The sequence below is a fragment of the Ahaetulla prasina genome, chromosome 4 (genome assembly GCF_028640845.1).
Source record: "Ahaetulla prasina isolate Xishuangbanna chromosome 4, ASM2864084v1, whole genome shotgun sequence".
Lineage (NCBI taxonomy): Eukaryota > Metazoa > Chordata > Lepidosauria > Squamata > Colubridae > Ahaetulla > Ahaetulla prasina.
The window spans coordinates 20,947,746-20,975,289 of record NC_080542.1 but is presented as its reverse complement, the minus strand read 5'-3'; the positions used below and the strand labels follow the sequence as shown (position 1 = coordinate 20,975,289).

General features: G+C 40.9%; 1 protein-coding gene across 3 annotated transcripts in view; it reads left to right on the top strand.

Moving 5' to 3' along the window:
- Positions 1–25,198, top strand: part of SPN (sialophorin) — a 46,139-nt gene extending 20,941 nt beyond the window's left edge. The window contains exons 2-5 of one of the 3 annotated variants that reach the window (XM_058180562.1): positions 6,071–6,278; positions 6,908–7,056; positions 9,578–9,777; positions 19,190–25,198. In XM_058180562.1, the coding sequence (XP_058036545.1) occupies positions 19,252–20,472 (1,221 nt within the window). In that variant the 5' untranslated portion in view covers positions 6,071–6,278; positions 6,908–7,056; positions 9,578–9,777; positions 19,190–19,251 and the 3' untranslated portion in view covers positions 20,473–25,198. Of the gene's footprint in view, positions 1–6,070; positions 6,279–6,907; positions 7,057–9,577; positions 9,778–19,189 lie in introns of those variants that run through there. The other 2 variants (XM_058180561.1, XM_058180563.1) reach the window with 2 other exon arrangements.
- The last annotated feature ends 2,346 nt before the right edge of the window (positions 25,199–27,544 follow it).

The window sequence follows — 27,544 nt, the reverse complement described above, 5'->3', positions numbered from 1 at the left end:
GACATTGCATGATTACATGGATGCAAAATTAGAATGCAGTATCTTTATAATGCCTTGGTAAGTTCGCACGTGGAATGCTGCATCCAGTTTTGGTCACCACAATGTAAAAAAAAGATGTTGGGGCTCTGGAAAGAGTACAGTGAAGAGCAACAAAGATTATTAAGGGACTGGAGGCTAAAACATATAAAGAACAGTTGCAGGAACTGGATATGGCTAGTCTAGAGAAAAGAAGGACTGGGGTGACATGATAGCTGTGTTCAATATGTGAGGGACTGCCACAAAAAAGAGGGAGTCAGCCTATTCTCCAAAGTACCTGAGGGAGTGTTATATGCTTTTTATTGGAAAAAGATTTCTGATTCTCCTCTATGGAATAATGATTAATTAAATTATGGGATTATAGACTGATATCTAGAATAGCTTCATATCAGAAAAGTAAATCTGATGTAGAAGTTAGTCTTATTTGGAAACCATTTCAGGATTCCAATTTATATATATTGTTATATATTGTACCAAAGTCCAAATTTGGCTTCTAGAATTTATATTTTAATCTGATATATAGTTTATACATTATTTAAAGTATTCTTTCAATGTATTGTTATTATTTATAATTTTTCTTCTGCCTTTATCGATTTCAACTGTGCTAACCAAATACTTTTTTCAGGCCAGTGGAGACATGGCTTGACTGAAAACTGAGTATGAAATATTTTATAATATGCTAAATCATTAATGGCACATTAGACTATATTAAACATATGACATCTTAGATCTGCAAAATTGGTGGCAGTCCGCCTCTATGTTTATATTGTCTTATTCCCCCCTTTCCCGCTATATTTCCTATTTTCTTTTAAAGTAGTGTTTATATTAGCATTATTTCTTTTCCTCTGTTGTTTGGAATTATAATAAAGGTTAATAAATCGAACAAAGTCCAACTACAGCTAGTCCTCAACTTGCAACAGCTCATTTAGTGACCGTTTGAGATTATAACAGCACTGAAAAAAAAATGACTTAGGACTGTTTTTCACACTTAAGACTGTTGCTGAATCCAGAGAACCAGAAGCGTTACAGCGATACTGGCTGGAAAATAGTCAAAAAAGCTTTGACGAGCTTCACGAAAATCCAGCCAGACAAACTGTTGTCGGGGGATCTTCGGACCGGAACCGTCTTGGAGGGATGGGGAAGAAAGAGAGGTACCTCGGAAGACCAAGAGGAACAGGTAAGTTCCTCGAACGTCAAAGGCAGCTCTTTGATCTGGCAGCAGGGGTGGCAGCCATTGAAATGACCGCTACAGGCTGGGGCAACTGGACTAAGATTTGTGCAGGAGTGGTGATTGAATGGATATTGTTACAGGTGAGTGATTGGCCAACTCACAGGTGAAGAAAAACTCTAAAGCTTAAAAGAGGTCCCAAACTGAAATAAGCGGCTAATTGGCACTGGGGAATTCAAAGTGAAGGAAAAAAAAACAAAAAACAAAAAAAACTTTAAAATTAAAACCCTAAAAGGAAAACTTTCTATCTGGATTTAAAATTGGATTTGGAGGGAATTGAAAACAATATAAGAAAAAGAAAACTGAGGGAAAACATTCTTTAACAATAAAAGAAATTAATAGAAGAAAAGAAAAACTGTCTTTGTGGATTTACAATTGATATTTTGTTGCCTGGGCATTTGTGGATTGGAGAGAGACATCTGCTAGTGGAAAAAACGTATTGCAGCAAGTGTTTTAAAGACTGAAAGAACAAAGGGAATTATTGTGGGGAGCTTTTTAAGGAGTATTTGTTTAAACAGCTGGAGCACGACTTCAAAAAGAAGTGGAAAGAATAAAGTTTTAAACGGGAATGATCTAAATCAGGGGTAGTCAACCTTTTTATACCTACTGCCCACTTTTGTATCTCTGTTAGTAGAAAAATTTTCTAACCGTCTACCGGTTCGGGGGGAGATGCACGAGCTATTCTGGGATGAGGCTCTTTTGTTTGCAGCCACATTATAGCACCATTTAGTTTCACTTACGTAAACATGAACTAAACTTATGTGCAGGTGATACAAATAGTATATTTTCAGAAATTTAAATTGTCATGGGGAATTTTATGAAAACCTAATGAAAATGTTTTTAAATAATGCTATGAATTTTTTTTAAAAAGTCAATTAAATTAAAAAAAAGGAAAATGCTTATCGGACAAAACCCCTATCGCCCACCAGGAAAGCTGGAACGCCCACGTGGGCAGTAGGGACCAGGTTGATTACCACTGGTTTAAATGAATATCTGAATTGGACACTATTTAGAAATAAAAAAGAAAAAAGTGACATTATATGGACTTGAATTTGAACCATATATAAGCTAAAATACCAATAAACTAAAAAATCTTTTCTCCTTGAATTGACAACATGGAAAATTGGGAATATGAGTATGAAGAACTAAGGGAGATGTTTCAAAAGGTGCGAGAAGCGCTTAAGGGAAATAAAGAAGCAGAGGATTGGCTAGAATACAAAAAAAAGGAAAAAGAAAATACAAGTGAGAAGCAAGAACACAATGTTGGAAAGAAAATAATTGAAGATTAAAAAATAGATGATTACACTGGGATTGACAGTGACAAAATAAAAATGGAGAGGGATGAATATTTCTCAAAAAAGAAGAGAAAAGGAGGAAATGGGAAAAGATTGAAGGGGAGAATTAAGAGGGTAATAATCTTTAAAACTAGAGAAAGGATCTAGGAGAGAAGATAGAATAAATACAAAAAGAAAAAGAAGGAAATAAGAGAATGGGAGAAAGGGAGGAAAATATTAAGAAATGGAATTCTGGAGAGACCAAAAGAAAATGGGTAAAAGGGGAAGAATAATGGATAGTAGAAAAGGAATTAAAGCATTAATATGTTGATTTAAGGGAATGGTATTAATAGTAGAAATTGTATGTAAGAAGTAAAATAGAAGAAATATACAAATTACTGTAAAATGGAATAATTAATTGAAATTAAGATACAGAATTGAAATGTCAGTGAATGATGTAAGGATGAAATGAAATATATGTAAGAAGCAAAAAAGAAGTATATTGCTTAATGTAAAATAGATCAACAGATGCAATGTGAAAGATGAGTGGTTTATATGTGAAAATAATTGAAAGTGAGATAAAATTGAAATGCTAGTTAAAGAGAAAAAAAATTCATTGATATGGGAATAAGAAATTAGAAACTAAAGAAAATAAGAGGTGGAAGGTTAATTAAGCCAAAAGGTTTTAAGGTAAAAATGGAATAAATTGAAATACATTGTTAATAATTAAAAATGTGATGGGAATTCTGAGAAATATATTCAATAAATGGAGGAAAAATCGGGGTTGCCTGGACACGCTAGTGGAAAATACTGAATTGAAAATCAACACAGCAATAGAGAGAGATGGAAGAAGGAGTAGGAGTAGGGAGACAAAAGGAATGGAGAAGGAGAGAAAGGAATAGAAGAAAGGGGAAAGGGGAGGAAGAAAGGGAGGGGAAATAAGAGTAGGAGAGAAGGTTAGATAGGGAGGAAAAAAGGAGAAGGGGGAGGAAGGAAGGGGAAGTAGAGAAGGAGTAGGAGAGGAGGAAAGAAGAAAGTTGGAAGGATAAAAGGAGAGGAAAGAGAGGAGAGAGAGAAGAAAACAAGAAGATGAAATGGAAGAAAGGCAACTCTGAACACATTTAAGTATCAGGATAAAGAATGAATTATTATGAAAGTTAAAAGAGAATATATTTGATTAAAAATGGAGAAATTAGAATTTTCTAATTTCTAATTAGGTGGAAGGTGAGGGTGGAAGAAGATGTTGTTTATATAATAAACATAGAAATATTAAGATATGATTAAAAATATGGAAAAATAATATTTTGGCAGAATTTGTAACTATGTAAAATGTATTTGGATATGACTAGTTGTATAAGATATGATATGGTCAATACTCTGTTCATAAATTATGTGGATGTGTGTGGAAGAAAAAAATAAAAATTGAAAATTTAATTTAAAAAAAAAAGACTGTTGCAGAATCCTCATGGTCACATGATCAAAATTTGGACGCTTGGCAACTGGCATGTACTTATGACAGTTTCAGTGTCTTAGATCATGTAATTGACTTTTGCAAACTTCTGACAAGCAAAGTCAGTGGGGAAACCAGATTCCCATACCCATTGTGTTACTAATTTAATAACTGCAGGGATTCACTTAACAACACTGGCAAGAAATATCATGAAATGGAGCAAAACTCACTTAATGGTGGTCTTGCTTAGAAATGGAAACTTTGTACTCAGTTGTGGTCATAAGTCAAGGACTACCTGTACTTGGGCAAGTTGCGCTGTCCTGGAGTCATATCTATCCTGGGATCTTGTCATATGAGCACCATTTATAACCTTCTCAGCCAGCTTCCGACAAGCAAAGTAAATCAGGGAGGCCAGATTTGCTTAATGATTGAACAATTCGTATAACAACTCCAGCAATTCATTTAATGACTTTGGTAAAAGATCATAAAATAGGCAAGACTCACTTAACAACTATCTTGCTTGGCATTGGAAATTTGTGGTCGTACGTTGAGGGCTACCTTATGAGTTGTGGTGGCACAGTGGTTAGAATGCAGTTCTGCAGGCTACTTCTGGCTGCCGGCTGGTTATAGTTCAAGTCTCACCATCTCAAAGTTGACTCAGCCTTCCATCCTTCCAAGATTGGTAAAATGAAGACCCAGATTATTGGGGGCAAAAGGCTGACTGTGTAAACTACTTAGAGAAGGCTGTAAAGCACTGTGAAGTTGTATATAAGTCTGAGTGCTATTGCTACCTATTAGTGGGCAAGTTTTAACTTTAACCTCACAGTCCATCCACTCCAGAGTTGCTTAGTTTTTAGGCATCAGTAAGGGAAGACTACATATTAATGGGGAAATAATGCCCTGATGACCACACAAGCAATAATTTGTTAGTGGTGCCCTACCAAATATCAAGGCCTGGCTAAAGAGTAGAACCTCTTTAGCAAAATCACTGAACTGATATTTCATTTGATAACAGCTGCAAGGATTGTCCCAAAGGTGGTTTTTCCTCTGGAAATCCATTCCTACTCCCACACCATTCAAAGGGTATTCATCCCAAATTGTATAGCTAAAAGTCTGTAGAGATTTCTCAGTCATCCAGGTCATGGTTGTCCCAAAGGTGCTTTTTCAAGAGGCAACTGGACATTTTTGTTTTTTCTTTTGAAGTTGTTTCGTTTCTCATCCAAGAAGCTTCTTCAGCTCTGACAGGATAGTGGGGAAGGGAAGGATTTATATTCCTTGCACACAGTGGTAATTGAGCTAAAGAAGCTTCTTGGATGAGATGCAAAACATCTTCAAAACAAAAAACCGTTCCTGTCCTATTGTTTTTTTTTCTTTTCTGCTTCCTATATATATGCTTATACCTCCTTATATTTACTCATATATGTGTTTATATACTATATAATCTTTTTGTATGATACCTATATATATTGTTGTGACAAAATAAAATAAATAAATAAAATAAAAATAAAAAGTCCAGTTGCCTCCTGAAAAAGCACCTTTGGGACATCCATGACCTGGATGACTGAGAATCTCTAAGACTTTTAGCTATATAATTTGGAATGAACACTCTTTGAACGGTGTGGGAGTAGGAATGGATTTCCAGGGGAAAAATTGCAGACTGAAGGAACCAGGAACACTACTCAGATGACCCCGAGGACACAGATAAACCTCCAAGTGTTTCAACGACCCTCTAAAAGGATGCAAATGACCAGCTGTCTGCAAGGAATATAAATCCTTCCATTCCCTACCATCCAGTCAGAGCTGAAGAAGCTTCTTGGGTGAGAAACAAAACATCTTCAAAGTCCAGTTGCCTCCAGAAAAAGCACCTTTGGGACAACCACGACCTGCATGACTGAGAATCTCTACAGACTTCTACTTGCAAAGATTATATGCTTTTTTATTGGAAAAGATCTTGGATTGCCTCTATGGAACAATGATTGATCATTTTGAATCTTGCTGGGGTTTCACATCTTTGGCCAGCCTCAGCAGGCACAGAGTGTTGATATTTGGGGGGCCTCCACTAAAATATTCTCTCTCTTGTAGTCACCAGGACATTTGGGAGAGTCTCTAAGCTGCTAGCCTTGCTTGGAGGAACTCAGAAGGAGGAGGACCCGCCCTTGAGCCATGATAAAAGGAAGACATGCAAGAGATGATAACAGCTTTTTGAGACGTAATACTTATGTTTCCTTGACACGCTTCAGACGTACAGACACAGAGCTGCTGTTGGGCGAGCAATCAAGACTGTCGCGTGGTAAGATGGAAATCTCTTCCCTCTGCTAATTGCTTACCCCTGCCGGTTTGGGTCTCACACCTGGAAACTAGGGATTGGTTCCCTGGGTGCTGTTGTTGCTCAAATATTCAGCTCCATCTGCAAAATGCAATTTTGTTTGCCCATTTCTGGTCCCTCTGCTCAATCTCTTCCCTATTTATACGAAGGTGCACATTCCTGCATACTTGTGAATGACTCACCTTCTGAATTTGCGGCTCTGAAAAAACACAGGAAGTTGGGCAAAATGAACAAATGGCTTGGGTGACGTGTCCCTTTTATGTACTTCTCTAACTTTGTAGTTTTGGTCAGAAAAGGTGACCAAAGGCACATCTGCTTCTGGGGCCTCTGTCTTTGGAAAATGCGCTTTGTATCTGCTCAGAGGTACTCTTTCGTCCCTTGTCTATCCTGGGGATAAATCAAGAAAGGGCAAAATAAGAAAAGAAAAAGAAAAAGATGGAATCTATTTTTTCAACCCAGAATATCTTATCCAAGTCTTCAGATTGGTCCTACAGACCTGATGCTATAGAAATGGGTGGAATTAGCATGATTGCCGCCACTCAAAGCCACTTCCTCTATGAATATAACGGTTCTTCTTTTTGTACATTTTCCAGTAGCGCCACCTGCTCGGTTTCATTCACTCCTTCCTGCCCAGTCAAGCGAGAACGGGGGAAACGGAGGCAGCTGATGGTTAGCAGACAAGAACCGTCCCTTGAAAGCCCCAGGACCCATCCTGGCCTTATCTGAAGAAACCTAGAAGAAGGTATAGCAGGGTAGGTTGGTGGGCCAGCAGGTGGGGCTGGGATGCAGCTTATTTATTCAGTCCCTACAAAATGGTGTGTGTGGGGGGAAATATCAATAGGAAATTCCTTCAGGGAGTCAAGGTAAAGGAGTCAGGCGTATTAGACTGGAGAGAGGGGTAGGTTTCATTTGTTGTACTTCAACCAAATGCTTGATTGCCAAACGTAGTTGGATATTTATGCCAGAGCAGAACCCTCAATAACCCTGCAAGGTGGATGAGGGTCCTGATCTGGCGGAGTGGATGATGTGGCATGTAAGGATCAACCAAGGGAGGTCTTCTTCAATCAAGGCCTTCTCCAATTAACCGGGCTCTGAGTCCCATCATCCAGTCCAGGCTAACACAGTCTGGAGAACACTAGTTTGGGGACAGAGTTTCCTTACATCATATTGAAAAGAGAAGATGTTAATGGGCTGAGAAAAATTTGAAAAGGAAGCCGGCATGTAGATCAGAAGCCGCTCTTCTGATCTTCTCTCGGTCTTCCAGAAATCAGCTTCATTAGAAGGGAAGTTGAGTCAAGGCAGAAGTGATTGTGGTGGCCAGAACAGATGTAGGGAGGTGGAAATGGAGATGAGATTTGACTTCATGAAGTAAAATATTTTGGACTGATAAGCATTGTCATGCAGACATCTTACAGATCTCACTGGTCTTCATCTGGGAGTGATCTTGAGTCTTTGGCAGATATATCCTGTGCCCAAATCCTAGCACTAAAACTCACTAATGGTTGTGCAGTGAATAAGATGCCGCATCTGATGGGGTTTGGGTTTCCATGCAGCAAAGAGCAGAGCTGCCACCAAGAAGGCGTCAACCCACGATAGTGTTTGTACCGATTTCCTCACATCGAGTCTTACAGCAAGACTAGATTTTTACTTGAATCATTTCCGGCCAGCCATGCCACAGCAGCACCACTAGATTCTCACTGCCAAGATAGAGAACTAAGCACATAGCCTGTTGCCTGTTGAATGTGAAAAAATTGAACAGTTGAGACTGAAATAGAAATGATCGACGGCTTTCCTTAAAAATTGACAGCTGAGCTCAGTTACTTTAGTGAGACTGATTATTCAGGGGTTGAGAAACACTATCCTAATTGCCTGCATTTTCTTACAAGCCTCTTACTTTTCAACCTTCAAATTCAGATGACTCTGGATCCCAGCTTTTATTGATGCAACAACTCCAGTTGTGCCACCTAGCATCTTCCTTGTTGATCAAGAACCCTGCCACGATGTGATGTCCTAGCCTGTCACCCTGTCCCAAAATCCAAGTTGCAGAAATGACAATGCTTCTGGTGCTTGTAGGATGTCCCTTCTGCTTTGCAACTCAGCCTAACTCTTAAACCTGACATTTAAAAAACAACTGACGATGTGTAGATAAAGGCAAGCCACTTCAGGGCAAAATGGAGTAGTTGTCTCTTGCTGGTGGAAGAGACCATATATCAGCTGCTTCATCTGGTTTAGAACATACCTGCGTGTGATAATTCCTATAGGGCAGGGGTCTCCACACCTGGCAACTTTAAGACTTGTGAACTTCAACTCCCAGAATTCCTTAGCCAGCATAGCATAGAATTGTGGGAGTTGATGTCTACAAGTCTTAAAATTGCCAAGTTTGGAGACCCTTTTTGCTATAGGGACTTCTTTGCCTCCTGGTCTCCTGATGGAATTACCAAGAAGAAATGGTAGTGGATTTATACGAAAAAGTAGTATACAGGAGTTATCAAAGGCCTTTATTTTCAAAACTCTCTACATGCTCCAGTTATGTTGTTCTGTTCCAGATTTGTCTTTCATTAATCAAATATACTTGGTTTTTTAACTTTAATGATCTACTGCTAGCAAAACAGTTTCAGCACCCTGGCATGGTGTGTATTGCGAGATGCACTGATGGAGTTTTAATGACCTTTATAATAGTCATTGGGGGGAGGGGGGAAGAGGCTGCCCTAAGGCCAAAAATACAGCATCAGTAGCCATCCAGGTTGAAATATAAGGAGGGAGGAGGGGACTCCAATTTGATGGTGAGCAAATTTTAAGTATAATATTTAATATTTCTTTTTTTAAAAAAATTAAACCCTCACTTCCTAAGCAAAGAGAAATAGACATGTTTTTTCAACATACTAGGAGCAGGTGAAGAGGACAGTGTCTTGAGAAAGATAAACAGTTGCAACACCAGAAAGCTGTTTCTTTAGTTTCTGTTTCCTTGCAATCTTGCCAAACATCTTCATTAAGTGTATGAGCAGTTGAAAGTTTGCACTCTCCTAGTTTTTAATTGTAGTTGAAGAGTTCCTGTGGATTGTTTGGGACTTACTTTTCTGTCCACTTTTCTATTGTACTTTCTTAAAATAAACATCTCCCTCTCTTTCTCCTTCTCTTCCTTCTCTCCCTCTCCCTCTCCCCTCTTCTTCTCTCTCTCCTTCTCTCCCTCCCCTCTCCCCTCTCCCCTCTTCCTTTCCTCCCCTCCCCTCCCCTCCCCTCCTCTCCTCTCCTAATGCATGAAGAAAAGTCCCTGAATTCTCATTCAGTTGTGTTGAGTGTGGTGCTGGTAGGAAATTTTCCATCCTATGAAACCGCAAGAAGAGCTGCAGGTGTGCCTTCAGGTTGACAAGCACATGGTGCTATCATCTCTCTTTTCCTCTTGCAACTTTGCCTCCAACCTGAAACTCTACTGGGAGGGTGAAGGAGATGCTGATTCAAATGGGTGAGAAACACAAACGACCTTGTATTTTTTGCTGGGTTTGGTTTCATGGAAGCTAGTAGCACCAAGAAAGTTCCAGAGGACCTCCAGTCTCTCTATACGTTGGTGGCAGTCACTTATGAGAGATTCTCTGCCATTTATATTCATTGACCTCCATCTTCTTTACTAGACTTCCTTTCCATGGCTCTGTCACAAAGCCAAGTTCCTCCATGTAGCTAAGAGAATCATTACACAATACACAGAGAACTCTACACTCACTTTGCAGCAATGGATTCCTTCCAAGTCTTGTTTGTCAAGACGTGAATAAGCACGTCTTGGTTTTTTTCAGACTTGTCATTATCATTGTCAGCCATTCACCTGTGTCGAACTCTTGGCCACCCTATGGATCAGCATTCTCCCTGCCCCTCTGTCTTGTACCGCCTCCTTCAGAGCGGCCATGGTCATCCTGGTGTCATCCTTTATGGTGTCCAGCCAGTGGTACTAGGACAGCTCCTTTTCCTTTTTCTGCTGGTCACTCTCAGCATGGTTGACTTTTTGAGTGAGTCAGCTCTACCAAAATACGATAGCCTCTGTTTGGTGATCTTGGCTTCAAGTGATCTTTTTGGTGAAGTTTGGGCTAGGACTTCTTTGTTTGTTATTTTTGCACTCCATGGGATGCATAATAGTTGCTTCCTATAGAGCAGGAGTATATATATATATGTATGTATGTATATATCCCGTTACTTGTCCGAGCTTCTGCCAACCTAGCAGTTCGAAAGCACATAAAAATGCAAGTAGAAAAATAGAGACCACCTTTGGTGGGAAGGTAGCAGCGTTCTATACGTCTTTGGCATTTAGTCATGCCAGCCACATGACCACGGAGACGTCTTCAGACAGTGTTGGCTCTTCGGCTTTGGAACGGAGATGAGCACCGCCCTCTAGAGTTGGGAACGACTAGCACATATATGTGACAGGAACCTTTACCTTTAAGAGCATAAAAAAAGACTTCAAACCACAGAGTCAATTGTCTACAGATATTCTCAATCTTCCAGGTCATGGTTGTCCCAAAGTGCTATTTTTTTTCAAAAGGCAACTGGACTTTCTTGCTTTTTTCCCTTTGAAAACATTTCGCTTCTCATCCAAGAAGCTTCTTCAGTTCTAATTGAGATTAATTCTCTCAGTGGAGAATGGAAGGGTCAATTTTCTGAAGTTATTCTGTTCTCTTTGTTCATTCATTAATGAAAGTAAGTAGTCACCACTTTCATCTTCCGTAAATCAGTTGGAGATAATAACAACATTTAAAAACACACACATACACACACACACACACATTCTCCTTCGAGGGAAACAACTGGAAAGTTACAGAGGATCTGTGGTGGGATGTAGTCTGGAATTGCAGGAGGGAGAGAGCAAAGAGACAGAGAAGCTTGGAGTCTTTGCAGAAAGAAGGTGAAGGCGGACCCTCCCTAGCAATTCACAGAGAATACCTAGTCGTTATGCAGATAGTTGCTTCAGCCTGCCAAGGTTTTGGTCAATATCTAAGGAGATTCTCAGTCATCCAGATCATGGTTTGAGACAAACATGTTTATTTATTTATTTATTTATTTATTTATTTATTTATTTATTTATTTATTTAGATTTTTATACCGCCCTTCTCCCGAAGGATTCAGGGCAGTGTACAGCCAAATTATAAAAAACAACACAATGTACAATTAAAACAAAAACTTAAAACAAGCATAATCCATAAATGGCCGAAATTTAAAACAAACAAATTTAAAACCCTTAAAATTGGTAAATAATAATCCCGATTAAAATTGTTTAGAATTAAAAATTTAAGCCAGTCCCGCTTGAATAAACAAATGCGTTTTCAGCTCACGGCGAAAGGTCCGAAGGTCGGGTAATTGGCGCAAACCAGGGGGAAGTTTGTTCCAAAGGGTAGGAGCTCCTACAGAGAAGGCCCTTCCCCTGGGGGCCGCCAGCTGACATTGCTTGGCGGACGGCACCCTGAGAAGACCCTCTCTGTGTGAGCGTACAGGTCGGTGGGAGGCATAAGGTAACAGCAGGCGGTCCCGTAAGTACCCAGGCCCTAAGCCATGGAGCGCTTTAAAGGTGGTAACCAAAACCTTAAAGCGCACCCGAAAGACCACAGGAAGCCAGTGCAGACTGTGCAGGAGTGGTGTTACGTGGGAGCAACGTGGGGCTCCCTCAATCATCCGCGCAGCTGCATTCTGAACTAACTGAAGCCTCCGGGTGCACTTCAGGGGAAGCCCCATGTAGAGAGCATTGCAATAATCCAAACGAGAAGTGACAAGAGCGTGAGTGACCGTGCATAAGGCATCCCGGTCAAAGAAGGAGCGCAACTGGCGGACCAGGCACACCTGGTAAAAAGCTCTCCTGGAGACGGCTGCCAAATGGTCTTCAAACGACAGCCGTCCATCCAGGAGAACACCCAAGTTGCGCACCCTTTCCATTGGGGCCAATGACTCGCCCCCAACAGTCAGCTGCAGTTGACTGCAGCTGACTGTACCGGGGTGCCGGCATCCACAGCCACTCCGTCTTGGAGGGATTGAGCTTGAGCCTGTTTCTCCCCATCCAGACCCGTACGGCTTCCAGACACCGGGACAGCACTTCGACAGCTTCGTTGCTTGTATCTTTACAATTTATATTGTTTTATTGTTTCCTAGTATGATTTGATTGCTTATTAGTATTCTAATAAGTGTTATATCTTATGATTTTTGATGATTGTATTTTATTTTTTCTTTATGTACACTGAGAGCATATGCACCAAAGACAAAATTCTTTTGTGTCCATTCACACTTGGCCAATAAAGAATCCTATTCTATTCTATTCTATTCTATTCTATTCTATTCTATTCTATTCTATTCTATTCTATTCTATTCTTTCCAAAAGGCAACTTGACTGTGTGTGTTTTTTCTTGGGGAAGAAATGCTTTTCCCTTGAAGAAAGAAACTTCTTCCTTTGTCTTCTTCTTCAAGGAAAAAACATTCCTTCCTCAAAAAGAAACATAGTCCAATTGCCTTTTGTGTGTGTTGGGGGGAAGCACATTTGAGTCATTTCTATCAATAGGCAAATACTATAAAGCAGGGGTGTCAAACTCAATTTTATTGAGGGCAGCATCAGGGTTGTGTTTGACTTGGGTGGGGGGACGTGGCCAGGGTGGGTTTGGCCAGGGAAGCCTGGACTGCGTTTTCACTGGCAGAGGGCTTCAGGAGGCCATTGCAGCTGAAAATGGAGCCTGGGCGGGCTATGCACAGCTTCCCCAACCTGTCTTCACTGGCAATGGGTTGCAGGAGGCCATCACGGCTGAACATTTTCGCTGGCATAGGCACCGTGGGCTGGTCCTTCACTGTTTCCAGGGTGGGCCGGATGTAAGCACCCTGCAGGCCAGATCCAGCCTGCGGGCCTTGAGTTTGACAGCCCTGCAATAAAGAAATAACTCCACATGTTGTTCTTGGTTCCTTGGGCCTTGCAGCAGTGGTGGTATTCTGCTGGTTCTAACTGGTTTTGGGCGAACTGGTGGCGCCAGCACCGGGAGGCTCTGCCCATCTGCCTGGACGTCATCACTCTTGCTTTGCACATGCGCAGAAGGTCCTGTGTATGGTCACATTTGCAAACCGATAGCGAAGGTAAGTGAATACCACCACTGCCTTTCAGGTACTCATTTTGTGCGCACTCCTGAGGCAAAGGAACTAAAGTTTATTTTTTTAAAATCTCTTTCTTTCAGAAGAAAACTTATTTTTTCCTGTTTACCATGTGTGTTAGCCCTGGCTTCCAGTCGATGTCATCTCTGGATGAAGAATAGTTTCTTGCCAAACTTCATTATTTCCTCATATTTTACATAGGGCAAATGTAAACTATATCTGCTATTGCCACCTAGTGGTCAAAAGGCAAAATATTCTTTTAGGAAAGGGGCCTGTCGCATCTCTGGACTCTTAGCCACGTGGTTGCAGGTTGGCTATCAGGTTGAGAGTGACATGAAAAGGGACTAAACTCCAAGAAGTGTTCCATTTTACAGGTGTAACCACTGGTGAATAAATTATATTGGCTTTATAAAGCTGAGCTCTGCACCAGGGGTGGGTTAAATTTTTTTACTACCAGTTCTGTGGGCGTGGCTTGTTTGGTGGGCATGGCTTGGTGGGCATGTGACTAAGTGGGAGTGGTTTGGTGGTCATGTGACTGAAGGGGCGTGGTCAACTCAAAGTCACTCATGGCAAGGCAGGGCAACACCTCGCTGTGAGTGACATCCAGTTGGCCATGCCCACTCAGTCACATGACCGATGCTGCAGAGACAGGGCGGTTTCCTACATACCTCCCCCTCTTGGGCTGACAAAATAAAAGCCTGCCTGCCGAGCAGCCTCGACTGGAAAATGGGGGCAACAGGGTCGTGTGCGTGTGTGTGTGTCCCTCCGCAAGGACTTGGAGGCAGACACCGCACCTCTGAGGAAAAGAGGCGGCGGTGAAGCCCTGTCCCCCGGAAGAGGACTTAGGAGGGATATGCCACATGTCAGTTGCTCTTGCTGCTGCTACTTTTGCTCTCAGCTTCTCGGCGCTCTTAAAATCGATCCTGAAGAGCTGGAAGACATTTCCTTAGATCGCCACCAAACTCATTGTTGGGAGCGTCAGACTAGCCCTTGAATATATGAGAAGTCTTGGGCAAAGTTCTTCCAAAGAATGTGCGTGTTTGCTCTCTGATGTGAGGCCAAGAAGAAGACTTTGCCCAAGACTTCTCGTATATTCTTTTTTTTTGGTCAATTTTTATTGATTTCGGGGGGCCCCACACACACATGTTATGAACAGAGGATTGGCCATATCATATCATATACAACTTAATATATCCAGATAGATTTTCGTTACAATTTCTGCCAAAATATTATTTTTCCATAATTTGATCATATCTTAATATGTCTATGCTCATTTATATAAACCACATCTTCTTTCGCCCTCGAGTTCTAATTTCTCCATTATTACTAATATATATTCTATTTTATTGTTTTTTAATTAATTCAATTTTTATCCTGCCATGTTCAAACATGTTTGGGGTTGTCTTTCTTCCATTTTATCTTTTTTATTTTACAGCACTCTTTTCTTCTCTTCTCTTCTCTTCTCTTCTCTTCTCTTCTCTTCTCTTCTCTTCTCTTCTCCTTCCTTTCTTTTATCCTTCCTGCTTTCTTCTCTCCTCTTCTATTTCTTCTCTAATTCCGCTTCCTTTCTCCCTCTCCTCAATTCTTCCTCCCTCTCTAACCTTCTCTCCTACTCTTGTTTCCCCTCCTTTCTTCCTCTCCTCTTCCCTTTCTTCTTTCCCTCTCCTTCTTCCTTTCTTCCATCTCTCTCCTCCTCCTTCTCTCTCTCTATTGCAGTATTCATTTTCATTTCAATATTTTCCACTATGGTATCCAGACAACCCCGATTTTCCCATTTATTAAATATGTTTCTCAGAATTCCTCTTATACATTTTACTTATTAATATTATCTTTCATCTTATTCCATTTTTACCTTATAACAATATAACCTTCCACCTCTTGTTTTTTTTTTTTAAAAATTTCTTGTTCCCAGTTCAATAATTATTTTTCTCTTTCATTTGGATACATCATTTACTAACGTTTCAATTTTGTTCCATTTTACATCTCACTTTCAATTATTTTCACTTATAAACCATTCTATCTTTCACATTTCATCTGCTGGACTATTTTTCTTAAATAATATATTTCTTCCTTTTTTACTTCTTTTCAATTTTATATCTTAATTTCAATTAATTTCTTTATTTTTTTCTATATTTAAAATATATTTCTTTACCATCCACTATGATTCTCTCCAATTCCATGCATCCTCAGACCGTAAAGCATATATCTCAATATATCTTTCACATTTCATCTACTTCTCCATTTTACATTAAACAATATATTTCTTCTTTTTTGCTTCTCACCTATACTTCATTTCATCCTTTCTTACTTCCCTTTTACTATATATCTATATATTTCTTCTAATTTATTCTTACATAAAATTTCTACAACTATTTTAATTTCTTTTCTACTATTCATTTATCTTCCTCTTTTAACCATTTTCTTTCAATCTCTCCAAAATTCCATTTCTTGATATTTTCCTTCCTTTCTCCCATTCTCTTATCTTCTTTTTCTTTTTCTCTTTCTTGTATCTTTATTTCCATCTCTTTTCTCTAATTTTTACTTTTTTAATTTTCTCCTTCAATCTTTCCCCATTTCCTCCTCTTCTCTTCTTTTTTGAGAGATATTTTCCCCTATCTTTTTTTGCTCTGTCACTGTTTATCCCAGTGTAATCATTTATTTATTTTACTCTTTTAATCTTCCCTCTCAATCTTTTCCCATTTCCTTCTATTCTCTTCTTTTTTAAAGTATACATCCCCCTATCCATTTTTATTCTATCACTGTTAATCCCAGTGTAATCATCTATATTTCTATCTTCAATTATTTCCTTTTCAGCATTGTATTCTTGTTCCTCTTGCTTTTCCTTCTTAATTTCTTCATCCTTTTTTTCCTTACATTTCAACCACTCCTCCACGTCTTTATTACCCTTAAATGATTCTCGCGCCGTTTGAAGCATCTCCCTTAGTTCCTCATCCTCATCCTCCCAACTCTGCATATTCTCAATTTAAGGAGAAAATATTTTTAAGTTTGTTATTTTCACTTATAAAATTCAAATTCAAGTCCATAAAATATAACCATATCATGCCTCTGTTTTTTGTTCGCCTTCTTTTTTATTTCCAAATAATGTCCAATTCAAATGTTCCTTTAAGCCGTTCCAATTCAAATCTTTGCTCTTTTTACTCCTATCTTGAAGTCATACTGCAGCTGTCCAAACAAACACTCCTCCTGTCACTTCCCACGGTTTAGGAAATGCTATACTTTCTTTCTTCCAGCAGATATCTCTATCCAATTCACAAAGCACTTGGCTACAAAATGTCACTTATTAATTCACAGAGATGATTGCTTCCTCTTCCTCAATCCTTTTGTTGGCAAAAGATATTTTCCTCAATTTTCTTTTCCCTTTATTTATTTTTAATTTCTTCCAGGTCCAATTTCAAATCCAGATGGATTTCCTTTTAGGGCTTTGATCTTAAAGTTCCTCTTTACTTTTTTCTCCCCTTCACTTTAACTTTCCGTGTACCAATTAGTCGCTAATTTCCAGTTGGAACTTCTTTTAAGCTTTAAAATATTTTCTTCTTACCTGTGAGTTGGCCAATCACTCACCCGGTAACAATACTCCATTCAATCACCGCTCCTGCTCAATTCTTTTGTGTGGCTGCCCCAGCTTTTGACAGCTCCTAATAGCTGTTTTCCCTCTCTGGTGGGTCGGAGGCTAATACCGGCGCTCCAGGGAATTTGCAACTTCCCTGTTCGCACCGGCCAGTGCCTCCCTTCTTCGCTGTCTCTACAGGACAGCTATGATCCATAAAGGATCCCCAAATCAGCTGAGATATCAGCGTTTTCCCCAGAGCACCAGTATTCATGCTGTACACCAGCTAGCTGGCTGGCCACCGACTTCTCGTATATTCAGGGGCTAGCCTGACACTCCCAACAATGAGTTTGCGTGAACTGGTGCAAAGTGGTAGCAACCCACGACTGTTCTGCACCCCTTGCCACATTCGGAATAACAGAATTCAGAAGCTTTCCTGCAGAACTCACAATTCACACAGATCTGTTGATGACTCGGTTCTCATCTGCAGTGATGAAATATGGCTTAAAGCAGGGGTGAAATGCTACCGGATCGGACTGGATTGGGCGAGTAGGTAGCGAAGACTGGGGCTAGTTCGCTGAACCAGGAGCAATGGCTGGCTGGCCATGCCCCCAAACCGATCCACAACCCGCAGTCCTGCACCGCTTGCCTGCCTTCTACGCTGCCTTCCCGGCATTCCAGTGGCCAGATTGCAAAGGCAGGAAAGCAGAAGCCCCCGTGGAAGGCAGTCAAGCATGGCAGGGCTTCAGGGAAGGGAGTAAGCTGCCTCCCCACCACTTTACCACTCCCTCTCTTCCTCCTCACCAGCAGCATCCACTCGGCCAATCTCTCTGCAAACTCGGCCGACACTTCCACACCTCCGCATGCTTTCTTTCCTTCGTCCCCCTCCATGACCTCCCCACGCCTGCACAGCATCTGATTCTGCAATAAGGCAGCCGTGGGAATTGCCAGCCCATCGGTGGGCATTGGGACCCCAAGAGGGGAAAGCCACACTTAGGAGAAGGGGGACGGTCCTCTCTTCTTTATGGAGCTCGACTTTGCTGGACTCTTCTCTTTTCTGCCCACTCTTAACTCCGCCAACGCCGATGCTGCTGGGAAACCGGCTGGACGCGGCCGAATGAGGCTTGCTGTCCTGTTACTTTTACTAGAAAGTGCCTAGGATCAAGGCTATGGTCAGGATTGCAATGGCATTAGCCTGGATCCACCTCATTGCAGGGCCTTCGGGCTGCCTGGGAGCTCTGAGTCAGCTTAAAAAAGTTTAGTTCTTGGGGAGACGAGAAAAGAAACACTCTCTTTTCTCATCTCCCCAAGAACTGAACATTTTTTCAGCTGACTCAGAGCTCCTAGGCAGCCCATGACGGGGGACACTTTCTTCCTTCTCCCGCAGCAGCTGCTGCTCAAACCAGGTGTATATGTGTTTGTGTGTGTGAGAGAGACAGAAAGGAAGGAAGGAAGGAAGGAAGGAAGGAAGGAAGGAAGGAAGGAAGGAAGGAAGGAAAGAGAGAAAGAAAGAAAGAAAGAAAGAAAGAAAGAAAGAAAGAAAGAAAGACAGACAGACAGACAGACAGACATGAGTAATGTCATGTTGGCCACGCCCACCCAGTCTCACGCCCACCAGGCCACGCCCACCAGGCCACGCCCACAGAACCAGTGGCAAAAAAATTTAGATTTCACCCCTTTAAGATTACAGTTCCACTCTTGAACTGCCTGTTCACATATCTATTTTTATTGTGAGATTTTGGAATGCATTTTCTCAGGCTGAATTGTGAGTTGTGAATCAGCCATTGGTAAGGTGTCTCTTCTTCAGTAAACACAAATGACATGAAACTAAGGAGAGAGAAATATACCTTTGGACCACCAGGGGCATGGGTGGGAGAGTGGAGGGGTCTCAAAAAATTCAAGAGAGAGTGAGGTGGTGCTTCCTCAGCTCTATCCAAACTATCATGTGTAAGAGTTATATGGTATTCTTTCCATCAACGTAGGCATTGTGGTGCAGGTTGCAATGCAGATGGAAATCCCTATCTTTGGATATGGATCTCCACATATTCCAGGCATAAAAAGAATCCTTTTGTAAGGACTGCCAATTTAGGCCATTCTCTTTCTCAGATTGAACCTTTCAAGTCATTCTAAAGTTTTGCTCCTCTGTCTTAAGCATACAATTTTCTGGAAATTTCTCTTACAAACTTGTCATGTTTTTGTTCCCAAGTTCTTCTTAGCCTATTGACGTATTCCACACCAAGAGGCCCGGGGCTCTGAAATTCCGCTCCCATGGAAAAATCAAGATCCTTGTTCCAGCAAGTAATTGGCCACACAATGCTCTTTGTTGCCTTCCTACTTTTTGCCACAGATATTCTTGCAGAGGATGTTGCCACAACAGATGTGACCACCCAGGTAAATAAAACAGCAGGTGTAAATATAAGCACCTCACCTTTTCCAGCATCTTCTAAGATGGCTGCGGAGATTTCTATGACATCACTTCCTGATGCCACAACGCCTGGCACTCTCAGCAGAAGTTTGAGCACTTCAGGGCAACCATCACTGTCCTTGAACGCAGCACCTCCAGTTTCAAAACAGGAACTACAATCTGCCACTGCCGTGAACACTGCTGTCCCAGAAGACACTTCCTCCCCTATGCCAAGTAAAGTCACCGTCTCTATCAAAGCAAAACATCCTCGTACGGAAGCAACAGAGGTACAAGAATCCATAACAGCTCCTGTTCAGAAGGAAGTTCCCTCTAAAATGGCTGTCACACCACACTTTGATAATGAGACGGTATCTTCTCCAACAAAGGATTTGGGAACCAGATCCCAAGGGAGCTTCTCTGAGCAAACATCAAGTGCAATTGCCTCGCTTGAAACAACAAAGAGCACAAAACCAAAAGAGGACAGAAAAGAGCCAATGCCACCAAGTCAAGCTGTTCCAGAATTAACTCAGAGTCCTGAGACTGGCAGCCACTATATGTCTAGTCCTTCCAGCACATCAGTGACAAGTATCAACAGTTCAGCAATATTTGACTCTCTTGATAAAGGCAACTCAGAGAAGAAACACTCTGTCATCATTTTGGCCGTTGTTTTCACCATCCTGCTGCTTGTAGGTTTCCTAGCCTTCCTGTGCCTTAGGCGCCGCCGTCACTCTGGCTCTACCAGCTTCAATTCCCCAGAATGGGCTGGACAAGCCACGTTGCCAGATGATACGGGCTTGGATAAGGACGTGGAGCAACAGGCGGGGTCTGGAGGGGAAGGGGAAACCCGGCGTGGGACTCTTGTGACTTTCTTTGGGAAGCGTCAGTCTAGGGTACCTTCCATAGCTATGGAAGATGTCAATGGGAAAGGAGGCAAGGAGGAAACAGAGCAGCTGCTTTGTGGAGAGGCTGAGACAGGGTCCCCTTCAGAGGCGATTGGGGATGCCAATGGCAAAGTACCAGAGCCCCTTAAGGAGTCTTCTCAGGGGTCCTCAGCCTCCAATAAGTTAGGTGAAAGTTCCTCCTAAATAGGGCTTCCTTTGTTTTTCCCTGAAGACATTTTGCTTCTCAGCCAAGAAGCTTCTTCAGTTCAGTTTAGATAAGAAGCGAAATGAAAGGAAAAACAAAGTCCAGTTGCCTTTTGAAAAAGCACCTTTGGGATAACCATGACTCAGATGACTGAGAATCTCCATAGACATTTCCCTTAAATCAGAATCCCTCCTAAATCAGAATTTCTGGCTTTGAGGGATCGTGGGTGAGCCGGGGGGGGGGGGGAGGGGATAGTTGAGAGCACAAATGCAGCGCACATGCCACCATTGCTCACATGTGTGGGGATGCGCACATGTGCACGCACTCACCTGCCACTTCCATGGCCCGGTTCTGAATGGCTCAAGGCCCAGTAGCAGAGGTGGTATTCAGCAGGTTCTGACCAGTTCTGGAGAACCGGTAGCAGAAATTTTGAGTAGTTCAGAGAACCGGTAAATACCACCTCTGACTGGCCCCGCCCCATCTATTCTCTGCCTCCCAAGTCCCAGCTGATTGGGAGGAAATGGGGATTTTTCAGTAACTTTCCCCTGGAATGGAGATTTTACAGTATCCTTCCCCTGCCATGCCCACAAGCAAAGCCACGCCCACCAAGCCATGCCACACCCACAGAACCGATAGTAAAAAATTTTGAATCCCACCATTGCCCAGTAGTGAGTTATGGCCCTGGGGTTGGGGACCCCTGTCTTAAATAGTGACCAAGAGATAGATTCACCTCTTAAGGTTCTTCTGGAGCAGACCATTTTTATGATTCACATAGACATCATTTGGTATACCTTATTATCCTACAGCACGGGTGTCAAACTCGCCGCATCACGCTGCCATCATGTGACATATCGCGACATTTTTTCCCCTTCATGGAGTGGGGGTGGGCGTGGCCTGGACGTGACTCGTCCAGCCCGCAGGCCGCCAGTTTGACACCCCTGTCCTACAGGATAGATGTATATCCTATATCCTCTATACCCTGAGCCTTAGGTTAAGATGTGCCTTGTTCATGTGTGAAGGATGAGTGAAGATGGAGGAGTTTCTGTCCCTCAACTTCTCTTCTGAAAATCCTCTGCATCTCCATTTCTCCTGCTTTATTATAAGCCATAGGTAGGTATAGCAGACCCAAAAGCAGAGACATCTTAAAACATTGGCCCAGCCCAGTTTTACCAAGTACTCCCCCCTCCCCACATTTTTCCTCTTCTTTTAGAGGAAAAAAAGGTCGGTGGGAGGTTGGGTAGTTAACAAATTTCCAGGTAATGGCAGTGAGGGGTTGTGCCTGAAGAATAATGAGCATTGATCAGGCTTTGAGTCTGCATTGTAGAAGGAAGTCTTGATCACCATCGCTGGAAAGAAAGTATATTAACAAAAATTATGTTTGCTAAAAAATTTTATGATGCTGCAAATTGCTTGGCTGATTCGTGCTCAGAAGTGAATGGCTTTTATGCATACGGATTAGGAATATCCTAACTAGATTGTTTTTATTAACTCAGATTTTAATGAATCAGATTTTTTTTTCATTGTGTTCGCTCTCTGGGAATATCTACAAAGGAAAGGATTTATCTGGGCATCCCCCAAAGAGCTGATATAGTTAGCAGTAAGACATAGGTAGGTTTAAACGCCTTTATTTAATTCAGAGGCCTATCCAATTATTCTTCTGTGCTTTGTCCTTCAAATGTACTAAGTTTAAAAGAGTCAGAGAAGAGAGAGGAAGTCTTTTTAGAAAGACTTCCTTTCTAAAGTCTTTGGATGAACATAAAGACAAAATGGAAATATCTAGTAGGCACAATGTACAAAATGTATAAATACAAGAGTTTAAATTTTGAATTATGTGAACATATATTAAGTAGGAAATAGCATTATGCTTTGCCTGGCCTTGCTCATATATCAAAGGTTTGTTTCTGTAGGCTCCAGTGGATTTCAGAAAATTTAGCAAGTTAAACTAATTCATCTTATTATATAACTTTTTCTTAATTTTTCCTACGCTAGTAACATTTAATCCTGAATAATTTTACTTTTGATGCTGAATAATTTCAGAGGAACTATTAACAAACAGCTAATTAATAAATACAAAGTCCTTGATTTATGACTATTCAATTAGCAATGGTTCAAAGTTATGACGGCCTTGGAAAAAGTTATTCAGATCATACTTACACTTATGACCATCATACCATTGTCATGTGATCACAATTTGAACATTTGCCAAATTTGCATTTATAACCGGTTCAGCATCCCGTAGTCACATGATTGCAATATGCTAGTTTGTTTCCAGCAAAAAGCACCCATTGGGAAAGGTAGATTTGCTTAATGACTGCATGTTTCAATGAATGATCATCATAAAAAATATTGCAAAGTTGGATCTGATTCGACTTACAACCGCAACATCTCAATGATAGAAATTGCAATGCAATTCTGTGGCTGATCTCTTGGGAATAAGTCCCATTAAATTGAATGAGATTTACTCTGCGTAAGAGTGTCTGAAATTTCTATCTGAAAAAGGCAATCTCTTTTCTCATTAACCAAGCCTTGAGCTAACATATTATAGAGCAGTGTTTCTTAAGCCTAGAAAGTTTAAGGTATGTGGACTTCAACTCCCAGAATACCCCCAGCCTGCCATGCTGGCTAGGGAATTCTAGGAGTTGAAGTCCACACATCCTACACTCACTGAGATTGAGAAATATTTCCTCAAGTGCTCATAGATTTAATGAAGATGTTTCGCAAGATTGCAAGAAAATGCTCCTTTTCCTCACTCTTCAATTATCTTTGCTCCTGTGAGGCACAAAATTAGAAGGCCAAGCATTTGTTTTCTGAAAATAGTAGGAAGGCATTCCTATTTGTTTTCGAAAACAAGGGGAACTTTGCACAGAGGTAGTTCGTGATGTGATGGGCTGGGCTAAGGAACCAAGCTTAGAGAACCGTTACAGACTAATAATTAACCCAGGTCTTGCGCAACTATGTTAAGATTCCCTCAAGTCAAAGTAGACTCTAGGTGACTTCCTAGATGTGTTCCTATAATTTTCTTGGTAGAAACACAGTCATGATTTGGCATTGTCTTTTTCCCAGGTTAACTTATAGCCCTGATGCTGCCTGTTTCTGATTTCATGCAAGTTTTTCATTTCAGGACAAAGCAGCTCAACCCTGCTTAGCAACACAAGGTTGACCAGAAATATTATCACCTGCCAAAACTTTCTGGAACTAATTTTTTCTAATATAGCTTCAGTCTTCAAATTAATCATGTCACACTCATTAAAAACAACCAAGTATGGAGTGTTTGCTGTCTCCTATTTAAAATAAAATGTGAGGGAGCATTTCCCACCACAGTTAAATGAAGAGAACATAATATTTGTGAAAGTTGACTTAATTTCTGAGCCTTTTGTGGCCTGGTACTTATTTGCTTTGTTGAATTGATATTCTCAGCTTTTTTTTTTAAACCCATCTCTCACTTCAAACAGGTCTTTAAAATCAATCCAGTGAACTACACTTTTATTCGTGGGGCCTTGGTGCTCTCTAAGCTTGATCGTTTTCTTGCAAATGTTTCATTACCAGGCTAGGTAACATCATCAGTGCTAGAGCACCAAGGAATCCATGGTTTAACCCAAAGCTGCAAATATTCTCTTCTATCGGTAAAACTCTCTGTGCTAGAGTCCCCCATTACACTAAGCTATGGCATGCTTAATTTTACTTACTGAATAAATTACTCATCCTAGTTCATGCTAAACTTGGTTTGCAATTCATATTTGCTGCATCTGGAGAATATTCTAAACCATAACCCGATCTTGTAGTTTGGCATAATCAATGTAGTCAGGTGATCTCCTTCAAATAATTGGGGTCTTTCTGTAGGGGTTTTTGGAAAATACAGTTAGACGTTTCTAATGAACAGGAGGCCAACTACACAATGGCAGAAGTTAAATATTTAAGCAAATGAAACAACTAATAAATTCAAATAATAAACTACGGGAAGGAAATGATTACCTCTTTTAATGTTTTCCAGCACTTAAGAGTTGATCAGAGGATCTGTAGATCCCATTCTATAATTATGTTTTTCCATTATTAGAAATGGAGAACCTGTAATCCTCCAGAGATTGATGAATTATACTCATGATGGCCAGACAATTATCAGTAATACTCAGCTTCCTCATCTATGCTGTGTACCTGATCAAAATTTTAAACCAATGTCTTCTCTAAGGGAGAACTTTCTGAGGAACATCTAGCATGCTCCACAAGATGCTGTTTGATGATGACTAAGATTCCTTAGAGGGGAACATATGACAGCAGGGGTGCCTGCTAGTGGGGGATGTCAAAAAAGTGAAGTTGGCAGCTACCACTGACTACTTGAAACCTCATCCATTTTTACATACATATGTAAAAAGAGGTGGGACTTCAATCACAGCCTTATTTTTGTACATTCCCCTACTAACACTGTGCCTGATAGTTGTTTTTTTGTTTGTTTCATTGAGTTCTATTCAGTTTTTTATATTACTTCTAGGACTTAATGAATTTGAATTTCTCTTGTGTAAAAAAAGTCACTGAAATAACAAGGAGCGAAGTAAGAACTTATGTGCCAGTTTCTGATTTACTTTTCTCTTCCATTCAGCTTCTGCAGAATTCTAAATCCTTTAGAATTTCTCTGTATTTTCTGTAATTGTTAGTTCAATATTTTTTATTCATTCATTTCAAAGGTGTATTTTATGTCTGTGGAGCTTCATTCAAGTCTACCCAATAAAGTCTTCACTTCCATTTAAATGTTTGCAGCATGGTTCTTGATGAAGTTGAAACCAGTTATTATGACCAGCTTGCCTTCATTTTAACTCTCTCTTCTCAGCACAGGTGGCCTGTAAGAGAAATCCTGAGACCTACCAAGAATGATTTAGTCCAATGTTTGTCAACCTGGGCAGCTTGAAGATGTAACTTGGGGAAGCTGGCTGGGGAATTTTGGGAGTTGAAGACCACACATCTTCAAGCTGCCCAAGTTGAGAAACACTAATTTCCAGTTCTATGGACTTCAGTTCCCAGTTCCCAGAATTCATAATTATGGCCCCATTGACTATGAGAGTTGTGGTTGACACATCTGGAGAGCAGCAACATTGGAAAATACTAGTTTTGAACATTCTTTGCAATTGGGTGAGCATTCTGAGTTCTGTATCTTGACAATCTGGAGGGCAGATCTACCTCATTTCCTGGAGTTAAGAATGAATATTCTTTTAGTTGTGAATATATAAGAAATTCAGAGACAAGAAATGTGTCTGCACACAGCAACTTGAGGACGCATAAAGGTACACTCCTATTTCTCGATTCACTGTCTCTCCATCCATATCTATCTACTGGTACCTCTCTCTCTCTCAGCACAGGTGGCCTGTAAGAGAAATCCTGAGACCTACCAAGAATGATTTAGTCCAATGTTTGTCAACCTGGGCAGCTTGAAGATGTAACTTGGGGAAGCTGGCTGGGGAATTTTGGGAGTTGAAGACCACACATCTTCAAGCTGCCCAAGTTGAGAAACACTAATTTCCAGTTCTATGGACTTCAGTTCCCAGTTCCCAGAATTCATAATTATGGCCCCATTGACTATGAGAGTTGTGGTTGACACATCTGGAGAGCAGCAACATTGGAAAATACTAGTTTTGAACATTCTTTGCAATTGGGTGAGCATTCTGAGTTCTGTATCTTGACAATCTGGAGGGCAGATCTACCTCATTTCCTGGAGTTAAGAATGAATATTCTTTTAGTTGTGAATATATAAGAAATTCAGAGACAAGAAATGTGTCTGCACACAGCAACTTGAGGACGCATAAAGGTACACTCCTATTTCTCGATTCACTGTCTCTCTCCATCCATATCTATCTACTGGTACCTCTCTCTCTCTCTCTCTCTCTCTCTCTCTCTCTCTCTCTCTCTCTCTCTCTCTCCATCCATCATATCCCTCCCTCCCTCCCTCCCTCCCTCTCATTTATCTAGAATCTTCTATTATCTATCTGTCTAGCATATTGCTAGCTAGTCATTTGAATTTATCCAAGGAAGTAGAATGGGTTTTGGAAGGAAGGAATCTGCCACTACATCTCCAAGAAGGTCACCTTGCCACCAATTTTCCTTCTTTCTCTCAAAGTTTCTAACTACCGGTATGGTTCCGAAGAGCATTCTGCAACATGGTCCACCTTTTCTGCTCCTCCGTGCTCTTCAGCCAGGGTAGAAGTTACTCCAATCTGCTCTATTTCCAGGGAAAGCTTTAGAAATACATCCTGTCCAGTCTCTCCATGGCCAACAATTCTCCATTGTGTCTCTCCACATATGTACCAAATACCATTGTTAAGCATATATGAAACATTCATTCAGTCTAGAATGATCTGAGAAATAGCTATAGCTCACTCGGATGCTGTTTTGGAGAAACAGTTGATATTTTTAGCCTAGCTTCCTGCAAAGCTTTGCCTGCTGATGTGCAGAATTATAACAATGTAACAATTATACATGCCAGGATGAAGATAATGAGACTCATAGTTCAACCTGTCAAAAGACAGCTGTTGGAGGAAGGTTGAGTAGATTGCTAACCTCCAGCATTCTCAAAATTTCTAACCCACAAGCCAAACGTGATCTTGACAGGGAAGGGAACTGTTGTCTAATATTTGAAGGCTACTGTAGAGGTAAAGACAAAAGAGGAGACAATGATTTGCATAAATGTTGCAGAAGCTGATGTTTAATGTACTGTTACCTAAAGAGAGATACAATATGCAAACCAGCATTGACCAGGCTATCATGGAGCATTTATGCTCATTGATCTCACTTTCAGCTCAGAAGACTAATCGTAGCTCACTTGGCTGCTGTCTTGTAGAAATGGTGGATCTTTTTCCAAAGGTCCACTTCTGAAGTGGTCTTCCAAGAACAAGAGCAGCTGAGCATCAGCAGACCCAAATGTGCCCAGTGAGAAGTCCTCCTGATCCAGATGCTCTTTCGTGTACTGTACTCCCAGTCATATAAACACAGGGAAAAGGTATCAGAAATACTTTGACTTGCATGGAGAAAATTAATCATATATAGGGGTGGGGGTGGCTTCAGCCCAGAAGGCAAGTGTTTTCTCCC